Raw genomic sequence first — 19314 nt, forward strand, 5'->3', positions numbered from 1 at the left:
AAATTTCTCTTAAAGGTCCTTTGTGGTACTGAGTTTTTTTGGGATAATGGAATCCACCGTTGGAGGAGCAAAGTCCTCGGCTTTATTCTTGTTCTTTGAAGAACCAGCACGCTTGGAGGAAGAAGCCATTGATAAAGAAGAAGGAAAAGGTTTTGTGTTTGAAGAGAATTAGAGAAAGGATGGAAAACAAAGATACAAATCAGAAGCTCGAGAAATTATGAAACGCAAAGGAAAAGAATGTCGCATATAAGTAAAATTTTGGCGGCTAAATTCTTGGCCTCGATAATCGGCAAAAGTTGTACTGAATCATGGGATGACACGTGTTCAGAACATTAAATGCGGAGAGACGTATGTCTAATCAAATTTCAGGAACCTTCAGAGGGAGTTATAATAATTCCTACCAAAAAGGTGTTTCTACCAGCTTCTCGGTAACATAAATTTATGTCACCAGAAAGCAGGGGGATTATTTGTATAAGGTAAAATATGACATGACACGTGGTTGTCTAAAGGGAGGACATGTGGAACCCAAGACTGGGATGGCCGAATACCGAACACAGCCATTCCGCTTGTCACCGGAAAGGATAACGTTCATAAAGGTGTGTTAAATGCTTTGCGCCCGGTGGCATTTAATAGGGAATATTCTGCAGCATTAAGAGCGACGGTCTGTTACAGAGAATTTGGCATTGATGTTCACCCTTACGTCTTCATCAATGACCCTCATAATTGACATTAAAGGAGGACACGATCCTAGGATCTCCTTCCCTAGACATAGCTATAAGTAGTAAGCTCAGTTATCATTAGAAAGGGGACAAATTTTCTGACAAAACTTATACTATATTCTATACAAAGCTTAATACAATCTTATTTTCTTGCTCTTTGATCTCATCATTGCTGTGCCCAGAAACCTTGTTCCCGGAACTGTCATCTCTGTTGTTTCATCTACATTTCAAGGCTAAGTATTATACATTTCTTCAATTATTGCATTATTTCAGGATCAAATTAGTTCACTTGTCTAGAAACCATGTATAAATTCAATTGTACCATTTTACAGGTAAACAATAAGGCGTAGTTAGAATGTTAGATGTCATTTAACTTAACTTAAATTGTTGTAGCATGTAATATACTTTATTTTTCAAGTTCAAATAGAAGGTTAATTAGGTCGTAGCTATTAACACAAAGATATTAATCTAATCCGATCCAACATTACAGGAAATGAGATTTTCAATGACGATATTCTGGGCGATTTATTTAGTTGTCACCAAAAGTAAATATATGCCACCGTTTTAAATGGCAGCCTACTTGCAATCATATTTGTGGCGTATTTTGTTTACTTTTTTATGGCGATTTTAGTCTCCACATTTTTTTTGGTGGCGGCTTTGCTCACCAAAAAGTAAACGTAGATTTAAGGTAGGTTACTGCTCAAAATAGGAACATGTTATCCGCAGCTGAACTATCTATTGCAGCGACACAACATTTTCATTTGGTGATGAAAAGGTCGCCACATAACGTCGTGCAAGATGAGTAATTATTAATGTCATTATTATGAAGAGTTATTGCCAATTATCTTTTAAACCTGTTGCTTTATAGAATTTAAACTTTAAATGACGACACAAGTAACATAGGAGATATCTACTCAATTATTGAGTTAGGACGAGTTACGCAGAATAGTTGTAACATGCACTAATAGTCTAATACCCAGGATAATGCAACTTCTACTGAGAAAAGGGAAACAAGAAAGAGACCCAACGAAATTCATACAATGGGGTTTAGTTAATTTGGAATATTGTGGACGTGTTATGAAAGCGTCACTTCAGCTTCTTTGAATCTCATACGAAGTTACTGTTCCCAAAATAATGTGTGAACATCAATAGATCAAATAATGCTCGAAAAGGCTTTAGAAAAAGTAGACAGATATATAGATGTTGCTTCCCACTTTACCAATTTCTTGCATCACATTTCCTAGAATAAGAAAAGCGTCTTGGCTTTACTGTTCCAAAACCCTTGCCAAGTTGCATAGTGAGTAAAGATCATTGATTTCACGTATAATTTTACAACAATTAGCACGGGAAGTTTATTTTTTCTTTTTTGGTTATGACTTGTGATGGCAGAAGTAAGAAGCTGAGGCTGGCTTTACTTATGATCTTCAACTGGTTCGTTAGTTTGGAGGTAATTAATTTGCTATGAAATTCTTTACCAACTACTTGCATCGCTCTTATAAAGTTTGTTTTCTTATTTTTCTTCTTTGAGAGCATAGGAGAATCTAGTATATAGACAAAAGCGGATTTAGGATATAAGTTTAAGTTTTATGGGTCAATCTTTAGGTTTTTCTAGCATTGGACGTACTATATGTTCAAAATTATGGGTTCAGACCTACTATTTGTTGCAATTTTTGTGAATTTTCACATATAAATATACTCTCTTCGTGCAAAGTATTAGGTTCAGTTGAACCCATTGCCCGTGTGTTCAGTAAACGTGATCTTAGTATATATGTATAATATTTTTTTGTATGTATACATAGTTCGAGTCAAATAAGCACATAAAAGTGTTACTATTGTTTTGCTTTAAAGGGGATAGAGAAGGTCAGAAGGATATGGGAGTAATATTTGATCAGATGTTGATATTTTTCTTTAAGAGCATCATTTATGGATAGTTAACTACTCTAAATATGAAAGACGAAAAGAATGTTTCTGATGTTAATGTTCTAAGTAGCTTTCAAAAACCGGTCCTTTTGGCTGTTTACTGGTAATTAATCCTCGTCAAATTAAAGAATCACTATACATATGTTTCTCATCAGTTCCAAAATTAAGATATCACCATAACGAGCTATTGGACACTTGTCTTCGATTTGCGTCACTTATAATATAAAAAAGATTAATTGAATACAGTTGATTGCAGCAATCTTGATTGGGCCTACAGATATGAGTAATTGAAGACAGGAAACAGGACAGGTTTGACACTGGTTCAACTCTATTAAATGCTATCTTCCCTCTTAATCTTCATAACCAACCTCTTGAATTAATCCTTTGTTTCATTGACAGGTCAACAGCTGAGAAACTCTCATGGCATTCTCATTTTCTCTTGCAGCCTTTATTCACCCTCAACTCCGGCATGTTGTAGCGAAGATGTCTCTCTTTGACACAATCTTGTTCTATGTTAGTTTTCTCTGTTCCCTTCTTTTACCATGTGATATTATGCTTTACAAACTAGAATGTTGTTTTTACTGATGCTCCTGTTTTTGATATGTCAGGTGGTACATCTTTTGGACAAGTTTGATCTATGGCATAGATTACCAGTGTTACTCGGGTTGGCTTACCTAGGACTAAGAAGACACTTGCACCAGCGATACAACCTCTTACATGTTGGAGAAGTTAATGGAAAGAAATATGACACAGAAGAGTTTTCGTATCGGACTGCTGATGGTACGTGCAATCATCCTGCGGATCATTTAGTGGGCAGTCATGGAACCTTCTTTGGTCGCAACATGCCACCATCAACTTCAAGTTATGGGGTAAGCTAACAATACAATCATTTTATTCTTTCAGCTTTATTGAACCTGTTTCAATTCTTTTATTCTGATCATTTTTTGACAGCTAATTAGCATGATCCAATAAATGTGCCTTAGTCATATCGCTATCTGTAATCTATAGCTTGATATCTCTCATTCACTTTGGAGTTATGACAATATCATTTGATTATGTAGCTACTGGAACCTCATCCAGTAACGGTGGCCACGAAGCTCTTGGAAAGGAGAAAGTGCACAGATTGCGGGAGCCAATTCAACATGATAGCGTGCGCCTGGGTACAATTTATGATCCATGATTGGAATGACCATATGGAGGACACTGAACAGGTACCTACGTATAACTTGTCGGAGGCAGTATTTAGAGTATTCATCATGGTAAAGGTGTGTTTTGTGTTTCTCTTACACAAATATTTTGACAGGTCGAGCTTAGAGCGCCTGAAGATGTTGCAGCAGGGTGCCCGTTGAAGTCATTTAAGTTCTTTAAGACCAGAAAACTTCCTACAGGTTCACCTGATCTGAAGTTTGGGCATTTGAATTCAAGGACCCCATGGTGGTGAGTAGACTCAAAAACTTCTAAATCCCCAGAGAAAACCTAAAAGGTTCTCTCATATTTTGAACTTTTGTGACTTTATTTGTACTTCTATTCACTCCAAAGCCAGCAATAAAACTAAATACCCTACTGGTGATGGACTAAGCTAATAATATAAGACACTGGTGGAAAAGAATTACCTGTTAAACCGACAAGATTATTGGACAAGGAAAGAATAACAAAGATAAATACATCATCAAGTCCATGCTCTTGCATCCCAAAATCTAAAACTGTCATAAATTTACAAAAGCATGAATACACCCACAATCGAATGGTGCTAATAGCAGGTTATTCTTTGTTAATGGAGAGAAACTTCAAGAGAGACTGTTGCATGTTATATTCAGTCAAGCAAAATAGATTCTATTAAAATCAATAGTAAACTCAACTAAATACTGTATCAAAGTGCTGCTTAGTAGCATGCTAAAAGAGTGAAGTAACAACTACGGTGGAGATGGAGGGGGAAAGGAGGCGGAAATATTATTCCTTGTTGACATATATGCTGGTCAACTCATGTCCACACTGTCCAATCGGAACTCAATTGGATTTCTTACTTCATTGTAATGCAGATTGGAAGTTAGTCTAGTGATGGAGTTTTATTTCATCTGATGAATTATATATGTTCCTACTGTTTTGCTAGGGATGGGAGTGTAATATATGGGAATAATAAGGAGGGCATGATTAGGATGAGAACATTTAAAGGTGGAAAGCTCAGGGTCTCAGGAGATGGACTTCTTGAACATGACGATAATGGCATTCCAATATCTGGAGATGTTCGTAACGATTGGGCAGGCTTCTCTCTGTTGCAGGCCTTGTTTATGAAGGAACATAATGCCATATGTGATATGCTAAAAGTATGCTTTTCTTTTCAGCTTCTTCAGGATAATTTTGCACCTTAAAAGAACGAGTTTGATTAAAAGCCTGATTTTTGTTTCAGGAGCATTACCCTGAATTTGATGATGAAAAGCTGTATCGACATGCAAGATTGATAACTTCAGCAGTCATTGCTAAAATCCATACCCTTGATTTGACAATTGAACTTGCTAAGACTGATACTGTAGTTGCGGGAACAAGGATCAACTGGTAAGCCCACTGCTAAATACTGCTGCTATTACTGTGGTTGAATTAACAAACAGCTTCCCAGTATTCACTTAGTTGTCTTGATCTTCTAAAATGTCGTGCATCATGCTTAGCATTGCGAATGACCATAACATTAACTATTAATGTTAATTAACAGAGTCTACTTTGATTCAGGTATGGACTTTTGGGGAAGAAAATCAAGGATTTGTTAGGACCTAAGTTTGGACCAATTCTGAGTGGATTAGTTGGTCTTAAAAGGCCCAGAGATCACGGGACTCCCTACTCGTTGACTGAAGAATTTGTTAGCGTCTACAGAATGCACTCACTTTTACCTGACAAAATTGTTCTGAGGGACTTGAAGTCGACTACTTCAGAAGACAAATCCTTGCCTATTCAAGAAGAGTATGTTCTCCAATTACACATTTTGCATTAGAAACAAGTTGTTGCCTTGCTATATGACAATTTTTTAAATAAAATCTGGGAATTGATTTCAGGATATGAATAAGAATCTGATCCATATATATGAATTATAACACAACAAAGGCCAGATTTGTTGAAATCTAGAAGTAAAATAGCCAGGAGATGTACTAATAAAAAGGAAAAGAACTTGTTAGGATATATGAATTTCTAACTGTCTAGTTTGATCAGGATTCCTATGACGGAAATGATTGGGAAAGAAGGAGAAAAAAGCTTGTCCAAAATTGGTATAGAGCAGATGCTCGTATCTATGGGTCATCAGTCATCTGGAGCTTCTACATTGTGGAATTATCCGACGTGGATGAGGAATCTTGTTCCTCATGATATTGATGGAGAAGAAAGACCAGATTTAGTTGACATGGCCGCGTTAGAAAGTATGTTTATCCATTCTTCCCTATGACATAAAACATTGTCCTCGAATATCATAGAAACTACATACTAAATTGCTATTTTAAACTCTAGTTTATAGAGATAGAGAGAGGGGAATACCACGGTACAATGAGTTTAGAAGGAATTTGCTGATGATACCAATTAGCAAGTGGGAGGATTTAACTGATGATGAAGAAGTAATTGAAGCTTTGCGAGAAGTATATGGTGATGATGTTGAGAAGCTAGATCTCCAAGTTGGTCTACACGCGGAGAAGAAAATTAAAGGCTTTGCCATTAGTGAGACTGCTTTCAACATATTTCTGCTCATTGCTTCAAGGTAAGTCAATATGTTGCAGTAGTATGTGCAAAATATAGAATTGGTCTTTGTGCTAATACGCGCGACAATCTTTTTTATTTTCTTCAGGAGGCTAGAAGCTGATCGATTCTTTACAACTAATTTCAATGCGCGAACCTACACAGAGAAAGGCTTCGAATGGGTTAACAAGACAGAGACATTGAAAGATGTTATAGATCGACACTTCCCTGAAATGACAGAGAAATACATGAGATGCACAAGTGCATTTGCAGTGTGGAATTCAGACCCAAATCCTAGACGTTATTTACCTCTCTATCTGAGACCAGCAACCTAATATGTTTTATAGGATGTGCCCTTTGTAACCTTTGTATGAGATGAATATGTAATATGGTAATAGACCACGTTAAGTTTGAAAATATAATATGTAAGATCGCGTAAATCTGTAGCGTATGTAAATGGATTAGTATGTGTGAAGTGTGACACGCTTGACTATGCAAGTATGTTAACTTTTTGCTGTCCAGTGACTCCATAGGAGAATAAAAGTAATTTCCTCATTTTCTTGGGGTCGAAAATTAATTTATATAGGTAAGGCTTAACATATATCTCCATTTTGTTTGTGACAGAAGATTGAAGCAGTCACATATTGTATGAATTAAAATGCGGAATACGGTCTTGTCAACTAACTATCCTCTCTAGTATGAAATAGCCCTTAGGCTTTCATTTTGGGGAGACTATTTCCATGAATGATGAGTTCTTTATTAAGATGTGTAATGATGGATTGTCATTATTGTCACTTGTCAAGACCCTGATGGGCCGCGACGGGCACCCGGTACCTTATTCAACCGAATACCAACGTAATCGTATCTTTCCTATTACATCATCATAGGTAAATGGGCCAGAAGGGGCGTCATGAGATAAATAGAGTAAACATGAGGGAATACCTGACATAGAACGACCCAACCTTATATAGAAACTCATACCTGTGACATACATGCCTATAAGGCCAATGTGATCCTTTATATACTTAAAACATAGGCCGACAAGGCCATGCAAGTATCCGTATACATAACATCTGTATATAAGCCTCTAAGAGTATATACTTATCATAAAGGTCAGGACAGGGCCCCGCCATACCAAACAATAGACGTCTAAATCATACTGACCAAACAAGCAACTCCGGAGCAAATGGAGCGCACCAACATCTTTCACTGAGTTGATAGCCTACTTGGAGGACTCTCGACCTATCTATCGGGACCTGCGGGCATGAAACGCAGCGCCCCCCAGCAAAAGGGACGTCAGTACAAATAATATACCGAGTATGTAAGGAATGAAAATCAGTAAATAATAGACATGAGAGAAACATGGAGTAAAAGACTCAACATGTAAGTCTGAACAACTCTATGAATTATTAATATTTACAATCTCATGCATATGCGTATAAATCTCATACCATGCATAGGTATATGCGTTCATAATATCATCAAGCATGTGAGGGCATCCCATCATATCTTTTAGGCCACTGTGGGCAAAATCATCAACGTATACCAGCTGATCAGGTGGTGGTGCGTATATAATGCCATAACCTTTTCCCATATCCCATATACATATATACGCGTATATAACACCATTTGGTCATGGGTCAATGTACATATATAAATGAATGCAATGCATGAGAAGTACGTCAATAACATCTTTCGGAATGTCATAAGACCATTATGTCTTTGATTAATATCGTGAAATAAACTTTATCAACTTACGTATTTTCTGAGACCCATGAACAAATGATAGAATAATAAGACACATGGGGAATCAAGAATATAGACACCCCTAGTATTTCTATGAATAGAGTCATTTATGAAAGTTGCGTATTTTGCTCGTTTCATTTGTATCATTTGGATCATGCCAAAAGGAAAGAAGGGATAGCCTTAACATACCTGAGCCGATTCTCTTGACAATCCCTCTAACACATGTCTATTGCGAAAAATACGTAACGACGTATCGAAGTAGGGAAAAATCCGTATGATATTCTTGAGAAAGATTGTACCGTGCTCTCTTAGAATAGCATCTCGCATTGCTATTACATGATAATCTCGTATGAATTTTGTGCTGAAGGAGACCCGTTGCTTGTAGATAAAGAGATCTTTGATAATCTCGTATGAATTTTTTAATGAAGTAAAGATAAAGAGATTCCAAGATAAAGAGATCCGTTACTTACGAATTCTTTGATAATCTCGTATGAATTCCTTAATGAAGTAAAGATAAAAAGAGATTCCAAGATAGAGAGATCTTTAAAAGTGGTGAGCTCCATCCGTTCTTAGCAAGCTTAGCATCTTAATGAGATAAGGAACCTCTAAATTTGTTGGTTCTGTGGGCCTCACATTAGGAAATGATTTGGCCACCAAATTCCTTAGATGCGCCACCTATTTTTAATGACTAATGAGTCATTGCTTGGGCTGCCACGTTAGGCACCTTAAGCTTATCCAAAATTATCATTAATTAATTACTAATCTTTTCCCAAAAATCTATAATTAACCAAATATCCACATAAGTAAGAATTATCTCAACTTACTTAAAATGCTACTCACTTTTAACACACTTTATACGCCTTACTATCATGGTCATGTGGTACCTTGTATGGTACTAGTCCATAAATATCGGGTATTATAGCTCGGACCATATTTTATCCCAAATTGTCAAATTTCGACGAAATTTATTTTCTTTGATTTGCTTACCCTCTCACCTTCACGAATTTACACATCACTTGTTCGAAGTAGCATAATGCTTATAATCTCAAAATAATCTCATTCTCGAACTTACGTCAATTAACTTACGACGAAACTTTAACATACGAAAATGCGGGATGTAACATCTCATTTTCGAAATTCCATCAATTTACTTATGGCATACTTTCACGTACAAAAATATGGGGTGTAACATCATTCCCCCCTTTGGAATATTCGTCCTCGAATGTTGACTGATGCACTTATCATTTTCATAACCTATAGCTCTTGCGAATACTTTAGTACTCTCCTTGCCATCTAGGCAACTGTTCTATGAATAAATCCAAAGGCCAGGGCATTCCCCCCTTTAGGCTTCTTTCTCATAACATGACTTGTGATCAGAATCCTTCCAATCTCGTAACTGTTGCTACCTTCTGTCATGCAACATGTACAACTCTGACCTTCTAAGTGCGCCTATGCAGCTTTTCTCTCATTTTTCCTCCGGCTTTTAGCCAATCTCTAGGCTTCACTTTGCAAACATATATAGAGCTTGATAAGATGTCCCTCTGGGCATCTATAGGTGTACTGAAGTTCTTTGCTCGGTACTTTGTCGAACTTACGAATATTGCTATATCTTATTTCGTAGACCCAGTTATCAATCCGTATGACTTTACTGCATCTAGGTAGGTCATACTATACCATAACTCTTACTTTGATTTATCTTTATCGTCACTGAGGTCTGCTACCAAACTCCAGGTTACTCTCGTTGCTTATCTTATATGTATAAATCTAAGTCCTTTAACGCTTCTTCATTACTGTTTATCTTAAGACTGATGGCCCACTCTCATCTCATACTTTGTGTCTTTTGTCCATCCATCGTTGATTCACCTCAATATTGTTCTACAATATACCACTGATAACTTGAAATTTCTTACGTAATACCTTGCCACTAGGGCTTACGTTGCATCGAGGAATATTTGAAGTGATTTTCCTGATCCATTTAGCGGTGATACTGTACTTCAATAACCGTATTTTATAGCATCCCAATGTGATTCATTTACGTGGGTATTTAATCCTGTAGAATTCATAAAATCATTACTCAATCGAAGGCCCAAATTTCATCCTTTATTTATCGCAATTACACTCTCATTCTACTACCAAGGTAGTATTCCATCTCTCCTAAATGCTATTAGTCTTAGACTCCTTTGAGTTCGTTCAGGCTATGCTGAGCTTTCTATAACTTAGAGAAACCATTAGCTCTCTTGTTTTCATGGGCTTAATCCCGAGGACTTATCCATTTCTCGTCACCTTTTCACTCGCCCTTTCTTGTCCTTACTCATGTCTTCCTAAAACCTTGTCGCTTTACCATACTTTAGCTTGCGACCTATATATGTCTATTTATACTACTCGCAACCTTTCTTCAATTTGCTTGCACCATAGATTTCCTTGTGTTATTCTGGAACATCAAGCGAGACATCACATCGTCTCTAACTCTTCTTTACTCTTTTAGCTAGACCTCTCGATATTTAGAAACCATAGGTTGGAAGATATGCCACTGTTGACGCCGCTATCATTCTTGGATATTGAATCCTAGCACTTCTAGCCTTCTATCCGAAGTATGGACTATTCACAACCTTCTGTATTTGAGTATCTCGTATGTTGTCCACCTTTACCTTACTTACCTTAAAGTCTCGCATCACATCTTATATCTCTTTCATGACCTCCCCTCCACATAGATATCATTCACATCCACAATTTGAAGCTCTATTATAATACTTGCACCTTTGGTGCATACACAATCCGGTGGGAGCTTCATATTGACTTCTTATGAAGCTGGTATTCTTCTATCTGGCTTTATCGTAGAGCTGTTATAGAATATGGCTACTGTACTATCTCTCTTGTACTTCTGATATTTAAGAGTGATCCTGCAATGTTCTCAATCACGAGGTCTATAATTTCTTGGGTTCAATAATCAGACTCTTGATTTACTTAGTTGGTGTAACTTTCTAGTTTCCTCTTCCTTCTGTAGGCTCTCCTGGTATTAGTTATTTCTTTAGCCTTTTATGGGCGCTATGGAATATCCATGATACAATCTTCTAACAATTCAATCCTTTGTCTATGGCCTGAACTCAATTCTTTCCTTTAACTTATACTGGAGTTTTCTACGGCTGTATGATTGCCAACATATATGCTGCATGGATAATACTCCGATATCTTAAATGCGTTCATAACGTAACTAACTCTGGATTATTGATCGAATAATTCCTTTCGTTTCTTCTCAGCTTTCTTTAAACGTAAGCTATTACTTTTCCTGATCTTTCTACCCCCTTGTTGCGTACATACTTAGCTTATCTAAATTCACACGCATGCCGGAATTTTTGTGCAACTCATATGATCTCGAATCCTACCTTTGATTTTACTTCCCGTTCATTAGCCACGATAGGTGCTGGACCACTTTCTTATGGAGTGCATATAATATTGTAGTGAGACTATTTTACATGACCATTTCCTCTTTAGGTCACTGTGCTTAGGTTGAAGCCTTCTTCCTTATTTTCTCAGCTAGTCTTTCATTGTAGTATTTAGGGAGGACCTTCTGACTCTTATAAAGTTGCGAGCTTATTACATTGTATACTCGACGGACCTTTTGATGTCCTTCCTTGCCTATAATTATCTGTAGTTACTTATCTCCACGCCCTTGTGCTTGTAGGGTTGCTTCTGAACTGATATTTTGACTTCTTCCCAGTGGCACTCTCTTTTATTCCCGTAATACTCATACGGTACCTTTAACTACCCCAACTCCAATCTGAATATTTCTCAAGTATTACAATGACATTACTGCGAGGCTGAATTCACTATATTGGGTTTTACTATGTTTATCTTTGTAGCAACCCTTTTGGGAGGGTGCTACTTATGAAACAAATCTAATTTACTACTTACAACATTAAAAATATATTAATTAAAAAAAATATTCAGAATAATTTAGTAGCGGAAATAGGCCCATGCCATGAGGTCCAAAGTGCAATATTTTTATTTTCGAAAATAATCTTCATAATTTTTATTTTATTTTTAAAAATAAAATACAATTTCAAAATTTAAACATAAGGTGATATAACCCTTCTTGAATAATCAACATATTAAAGCAACTTCCTAACAAAATTATAATTTTATTCGACATCACTGCAAGTTTGTATTGTACATAAATTTTAAACTATCAGGTATAAAAAGGAAAAGTAGTTTTTTCCTTTGTATATATATATATATATATATATAAGACAAAGTGTAAATTTAACATATTACAAGACTTGAGTTATTAACACACCTTAAAATAACAAAATAAGTTACCAAATTCAAGTTACAAAATTTTGGTCTTAATATCCAAGCCTCCAAATAACATACATAAGTGTGACATATATATCATGTACAAGTCCCAAAACTATACAAAACCATGGTGTATATGCAAATGTAATCTCCATAAGTGCTCCCAAAAAGACTACTTCATAAGGCCATCTTCAAATTTCATCTCGTACATTACCTACGGTAGAAAATAACTATCGCTAAGCATAAAGCTTAGTGGCATATAAACTTTGGGCTTGGAGCCATTAACTTCTCCAATTCCCATTTTCAATCATAGTTAGCTCAAATGAAACATAATTTAAAACAAGCGAATAAATATATCAAAAGTATCAAATATCAACCCTTAAAGTGTTTTCAAATATCAATAACAATGTTCAAGATTCAAGAGTTGAGAAAGCGTATACTATCAATCCAAGAAAGCTTGTCAAATATCCATTTTTCGCCCAATATGTACGTCATGCCATCACACTAAGCATAATCAGATATCAAGATGGACCGAAGCCCCAAATCAAGTAGGGTCAAAACCCAATAGCCAAAAGAATCAAGAACCATATTAAAAATGGCTTCCTAGTTCATACTTAACACAGAAAAGTTCTATAATTTAAGATGAACTACAAATCCAAAGTCAAGATAGCAAAAGATCCAAATCAAGAGGCATGCCAAGATGAGTGACAAAGTCACTGCCACAAGAAGGACAAAGTCCCAACAAGAATGCAAAATGATCAAACAATCCGTACGAGTAGGAGATTTAGTAAATATCTTACAATACTTGATATAATACAAATACAATGCTATTAATTGAAGACAAGAACAACGAAATATCAGGTTATTTTAAAATATTCCAGCAAGTAAAAAGATTACTAAGTTTGTACACAAACCTTGGTGTTTTACCACAAAATAGTTCAACCACAACTTGAGGACGTTCGAATCGTCTACGCCCTAGACAAACCAAATTCGTCCACTTCCTCAAACACTTCCCCTTAGCTTTTACAAGAATATATATACCTTAAATACATAATAAAATATCTATATAAGTTAAGTAATTTAACATGTCAAACTAAACATGATATTGGTGAAAATTATCCAAAATGTTTGAAACAGAAATTCTGGACAGTATTACTATCCCGTGTTATGACTCATATTTGAAGATGAAAAAGGACAAACTAGACTATGTGGTCTTCTTTACAGTTGTAGATATGTGTATTAGAATTTCAGAACAACTTGAATCACCCCCATATCAATTTTGTACCAAAAGTTATGCTAAACGTACTAACAGTAGTACAGGGAGGGTTTGTAAAACAGAAAATCTGGGCAGTACTTGCTTGTATTTCATCACCTATTTTCGGGTAAATAAAAGACAAACAAGGTTTTGGTTCCTTCATAAGAGTTATAGATCTATGAAATAGATTTTCATAAAGTCTTAGATCACTTAAAACGGAGCTTTATACAAAACGATATGGATAAAACACTAATAGCTGTCTAGTGTAAAAACGTAACTTACCACAAAAGAGAGGAGCAACTTGAGCTTCACCAAGAACGAATTTTGCTGGTTGGTTTAGTGGAAATTTATGGTGGTTTTCATGAAGTTTTAAGGAGATAAGAAGGATAGAGGGTAGGGGTTTTTGTTTTCTTGAAAGAATGAAAATGGGGAGTTTATGGATGACTAAGTCAACCAAAGTTATCTTTAAAACATTTGGATAAATATGAAATAAAAATGGCCGCCCAACTACTAAATATCCTTAGATAAATACAAAAGGGTGGCAGCCCAAAAACTTAATTATAATATATTTAACAATAATTTATCAAAATAATATTAAGTGTTATACATAGCAACACCATGGAACTTCTTTATAAATATTAACACAACCTAGAGTAAGGAATTTTCATGTATTATAAATTTCACGTTTAGGAAGTGCGAAGTAAAAATATCTCCTCATTATAAAGATGCTCAATCGAAAATGCAAATATTAGTAAACATTTGGGGTGTTACAACTCTCTCCCCCTTAAATAAATTTCGTCCCGAACTTTACCTGGTACTAGTCCCTAAACAAATGTGGATATTGAACTCGCATATCCTCTTCTCGCTCCCATGTAGCTTCTTCGCCAGAATGATTTTTTCAAAGAACTTTCACTAAGGGAATGCTCTTGTTTGTAAGCTCCTTTAACTCACGCGTTAAGATTTGGATTGGTTCTTCTCCATATATCAAATCAGGATTGACCTCAATAGATTCAATAGGAAGAACATGAGATGGATCTGAGCGGTGTCTTCTAAGCATAGAAACATGGAAGACATTGTGAATCTTGTCTAACTCTGGTGGAAGAGCTAGTTTATAAGCAACTGGGCCAACTCTCTCAAGCACTTCATAAGGTCCAATAAATCGTGGACTAAGTTTACCTTTTTGGTCAAATCTCATAATCTTCTTCCATGAAGAAACCTTTAAAAATACCTTATCACTCGCTTTATACTCAATTTCACGCCTCTTAAGATCAACATAAGACTTTTGTCTGTCTGAGGTAATTTTTAAGCGATCCTTGATGATTTTGACCTTATCTTCAGTTTGTTGAACAATCTCAGGACCTGCCAATTTTCTTTCACCAACCTCGTTTCAACAAAGAGGCGTTCTGCATTTTTTTCCAAACAAAGCTTCATAAGGAGGCATGCATATACTTGATTGGTAGCTATTATTGTAAGAATATTCTATCAGGGCTAAGTGTTTGTCTCAACTACCCCCAAACTTAATAATGCAGGCTCGAAGCATATCCTCCAAGATTTGTATTATCCTCTCAGACTGGCCGTCTGTTTGTGGATGGAAAGCGGTACTAAAACTCAACCTAGAACCCAAAGCTTCTTCCAAGCTAGACCAAAATCTGGATGTAAATCTTGGATCTCTATCAGAAACAATAGAAACAGGGATTCCATGCAGCTTCGCAATCTCATTAATGTATAATTCTGCCAAACGTTCCAGTGAGTAGTCCATTCTGATTGCCAAGAAATGAGCACTCTTAGTTAGTCTATCTACAATGATCCAAATTGCATCATGATTCCTTTGTGTGCGTGGAAGTCCAGAAACAAAGTCCATTGTTATCCTTTCCTATTTCCACTCAGGTATTGACAAGGGTTGCAGTAGACCAGCTGGGACTTGATGTTTAGCTTTTATTTGTTGACATACCAAGCATTTAGAAATGAACTCTGCAATGTCTTTCTTCATACCAATCCACCAGTAGTGCTCCTTGATGGTCCGGTGCATTTTAGTACCTCCAGGGTGCATTGCATAAGGTGAACTATGTGCTTTAATCAAGATCTTCTTCCTCAATTCATCATCATTAAGAACACACAACCTATTTTTATAAAATAAGGTATCATCTTTCTTCAATGTAAAATCTGATTCTCTTCCATTTTGGACTTCTTCAACCCGTTTCACAAGCTTCTCATCTAACTTCTGCACTTCTTGGACCTGCTCAAGTAAGACTGGCTTGACTTGAAAATTAGCAATGATAGAACCATTAGAATTAAATGAAAGACAAACATTCATGGCTCTTAATTCAAGAAGCAAGGGCAAAGGACTTAGAGTTAAACTTGCAAGGGAATTGCGACTCAACGCATCTGCAACCACATTAGCTTTACCAGGATGATAATTAATCATGCAATCATAATCTTTGATGAGTTCAAGCCATCTACGCTGTCTCAAGTTTAACTCTTTTTGTGTACCCAAGTACTTCAAACTCTTGTGATCAGTAAATATGTGACATTTCTCCACGTACAAGTAACGCCTTCAAATTTTTAAGGCAAAACAAATGGCAGCAAGTTCAAGATCGTGAGTGGGATAATTCAACTCATGCGATTTCAACTTTTGAGAGACATAAGCAATTACTTTCCCTTCTTGCATCAAAACACAACCCAAGCCACGGAGAGACCCAAGCCTTGTTGAGACCCAAGCCACGGTGAGATGCATCACTGTATACCACATAATCTTTCCCTTCAACTGGCAAAGAAAGTATTGGAGCTTGTATCAACAAGGATTTGAGCTTTTCAAAGCTCTCTTTACACTTGTCATCCCACACAAATTTGGCGTCTTTCCCTAAAAGTTTGGTCAAAGGAGAAGCTATAATAGAGAAGCCCTTCACGAACTTCCTATAGTATCCTGCTAAACCCAAGAAACTTCTGATCTCAGTTAGAGTTTTAGGAGATTTCCAATCAATAATAGGTTGAATCTTACTAGGATCAACCTTCACACCTTCAGCTGATACAATATTCCCCAAAAATGCCACTTCACTTAGCCAAAATTCACATTTGGAAAGCTTCGCGTAGAGTTGCCTTTCTTTCAGAATTTGCATGACAATCCGGAGATGCTTATCATGATCTTCTCTATTCTTGGAATAGACTAAAATGTCATCAATAAACACCACCACAAATTGATCAACATAAGGCTTGAATACACGGTTCATTAGATCCATAAATGCAGCAGGAGCATTTGTCAAACCAAATGGCATTACCAAAAATTCATAATGGCCATACCTAGTCCTAAAAGCAGTTTTAGGAACATCTTTCTCCCTCACGCGCAACTGATAATATCCAAACCTCAAGTCAATATTTGAGAACAAGCTGGCACCCATTCAGTTGGTCAAACAAGTCATCGATTCTAGGCAATGGGTATTTGTTCTTGATTGTTACCTTGTTCAGCTGTCGGTAATCAATGCAAAGCCTAAAAATGCCATCTTTCTTTTTCACAAATAAAACAGGAGCTCCCCAAGGCGAAATACTGGGACATATAAAACCTTTCTCAAGAAATTCTTGCAATTGAGCCTTCAACTCTTTTAATTCAACTGGAGCCATTCTATAAAGAGCGATAGAAATATGAGTAGTTCCAGGGACAAGCTCTATAGGAAATTCAATCTCCCTTTCTGGAGGAAACCCAGGAAGATCATCAGGAAATACAGAAGGAAAGTAGCACACGGTTGGTATGTCCTTAACACTTGGACTCCCCAATTGTGTATCGACTATATGAGCAAGATAGGTATCACAACCTTGACAAATCATCTTCCTTGCCAAGACCGCATAAATAATACTAGCCGTCAATGATCTTTCTCCTTGAACTATTATGTGTGAGTATGCAGGAGTTCTAAAAGTCACTTGCTTCAACCTACAATTAACCCAATGCATGGTGCCTATGGAGACAATCCATACCAACAATAAAATCATAGTCTTGGAAGGGCATTTCAAGCAAGTCTGCAGGGAAGACCAGATTTTGAATCATGAATGGACAATCTCGGTAAATCCTGTTAACAACAACCTGGTGACCTAATGGACTCGTGACCAGCACATCAAAGTCAAGTCTCACAGATTTAACAGTATCAGGAATGCAAGTAATGAGCAAACATAAGAGTGCGAAGATCCATGATCAAATAATGTAACAACATATATGCCAAATAAGTGAAATTTACCAACAACCACGTCTAGGCCATCTTGGTAATTCTTCTGTCTCATAGCATATACTCGTGCAGTAGATCTCGACCCGCTAGCCTGATTAGCTCTACCCGAACCTGCCGCTTGCATATTTCTAGGTCTTGCACCGCTATTAGCTTGAGAATGAGTAGTGATAGGCTTTTGAACTGAGCCCTCTGTATGTGTATAAGAAAGAGGATTAGGATTAGGACAATCCTTCATTTTATGATCCATAATTCCACAAATAAAACAAGCACCAGAAGCTCTTTTGCAGGCACCATAGTGATTCTTTCCACACTGTGCTGTGCACAAGTAGGTGTATAAGTTTTGCCTTGGCCATAACTCAGAGTACTAGCAGTAGAGAAATTTGGCTTATTCTGCTTATGATATGATGACTTCTGTGCACTTTCAGTCTTGGAATAGTCAAACTTTCCCTTCTTGGATGGACCGCCATAATCTGAATTACCCTTCCTAAACCTATTTTCTCTCCTAGTACCTTCTTCCTTGTCAATTCTTTCCCAAGTAAGAGCAACTGAAATTGGCTTGGAAAAATCCTCAAGTTACAAGATTGCCACAGATTTTCGAATGTAACCATTCAAACCTTCTTCAAATCTTCTGCACTTGTCTCTTTTACCATCAATAATACCTCCAGCATAGCGAGAAAGCCTGAGAAATTTTTGTTGATACTCTGCAATAGACATACTCCCTTGTCTTAAATTCAGAAACTCTTTTTTCTTTGCATCACAGTAGACATGGGGGACATATTTCGCACGAAATGCTTTCCCAAAGTCATCCCAAGTCAGCACCGGAGGTTTTTCTTTTTCATTTGGCACACTTACCCACCAATCATAGGCATATTTTTGTAAAAGAGAGATAGCATACTTAAATTTGGCAGCATTAGTACACTCAAGTTGTTCAAAAACCCTCTGCATGCGCTCGATCCATTGTTCAGCTACCGTGGGATCAGTAGTGCCTTCAAATTCAACTCCACCCATTTTCCTCATCTTCTCAAAATTTATTTCACTAGGTTCTGACATTGTCCCAGCCAAGTGACGAAAGAACTCAGCCATCTGCTGAAATGGATGAGTCATAATAGGAGTACTATAACCCATTGCTCTTGGATTATTGCCCACTTCCTTTTCACTAACATGATGATGATTTAGGTTAGGAAAAGGTACCCCATCTCCTTCTTGGAGGTGAGGCGGAGTATTATAATGGTCCTAACTTTCATCAACGGATTCAATAACTCTATTCGAAGAAGAGGCCATATTAAAATTATCACACTGCATTAGGGACATGTACATGATGCATATGCACAAGTAATACATCAAATTACATTAAACAAGTATGCAAAAATTTATAATCTCCAAGTCATTTTCAAGAAAGAAAATAACAAAAATATTAGGTACGATCACAACAAAAATCCTAGAATCACAAACCTAGGCT

At 36.6% G+C, this 19314-nt stretch overlaps 2 protein-coding genes and 1 pseudogene across 3 annotated transcripts; 1 reads left to right on the top strand and 2 right to left on the bottom strand.

Annotated features, from left to right (window-relative positions):
• The first annotated feature begins 1902 nt into the window (after positions 1–1902).
• Positions 1903–6905, top strand: LOC104093716 (alpha-dioxygenase 2-like). Of its 2 annotated transcripts, XM_070197709.1 has the most exons (13): positions 1903–2016; positions 2109–2166; positions 2896–2948; positions 3039–3152; positions 3248–3508; positions 3701–3850; positions 3943–4076; positions 4750–4963; positions 5047–5192; positions 5364–5591; positions 5838–6040; positions 6129–6372; positions 6460–6905. In XM_070197709.1, exons 4-13 carry the CDS (start codon positions 3060–3062, stop codon positions 6683–6685), a joined length of 1899 nt encoding a protein of 632 aa, XP_070053810.1. In that variant the 5' UTR covers positions 1903–2016; positions 2109–2166; positions 2896–2948; positions 3039–3059; the 3' UTR covers positions 6686–6905. The 2 variants fall into 2 exon arrangements, with proteins under 2 accessions (XP_070053810.1, XP_070053809.1); XM_070197708.1 differs by having other exon boundaries at positions 1948–2166.
• A 7637-nt stretch (positions 6906–14542) lies between these two features.
• Positions 14543–18090, bottom strand: LOC138908559 (uncharacterized; annotated as a pseudogene).
• A 338-nt stretch (positions 18091–18428) lies between these two features.
• LOC138908560 (uncharacterized) lies at positions 18429–18980 on the bottom strand. The gene has a single exon (XM_070199236.1). It carries the CDS (start codon positions 18978–18980, stop codon positions 18429–18431), a length of 552 nt encoding a protein of 183 aa, XP_070055337.1.
• Between the last annotated feature and the right edge of the window lie 334 nt (positions 18981–19314).

This window comes from Nicotiana tomentosiformis, chromosome 3 (assembly GCF_000390325.3).
Source record: "Nicotiana tomentosiformis chromosome 3, ASM39032v3, whole genome shotgun sequence".
NCBI lineage: Eukaryota > Viridiplantae > Streptophyta > Magnoliopsida > Solanales > Solanaceae > Nicotiana > Nicotiana tomentosiformis.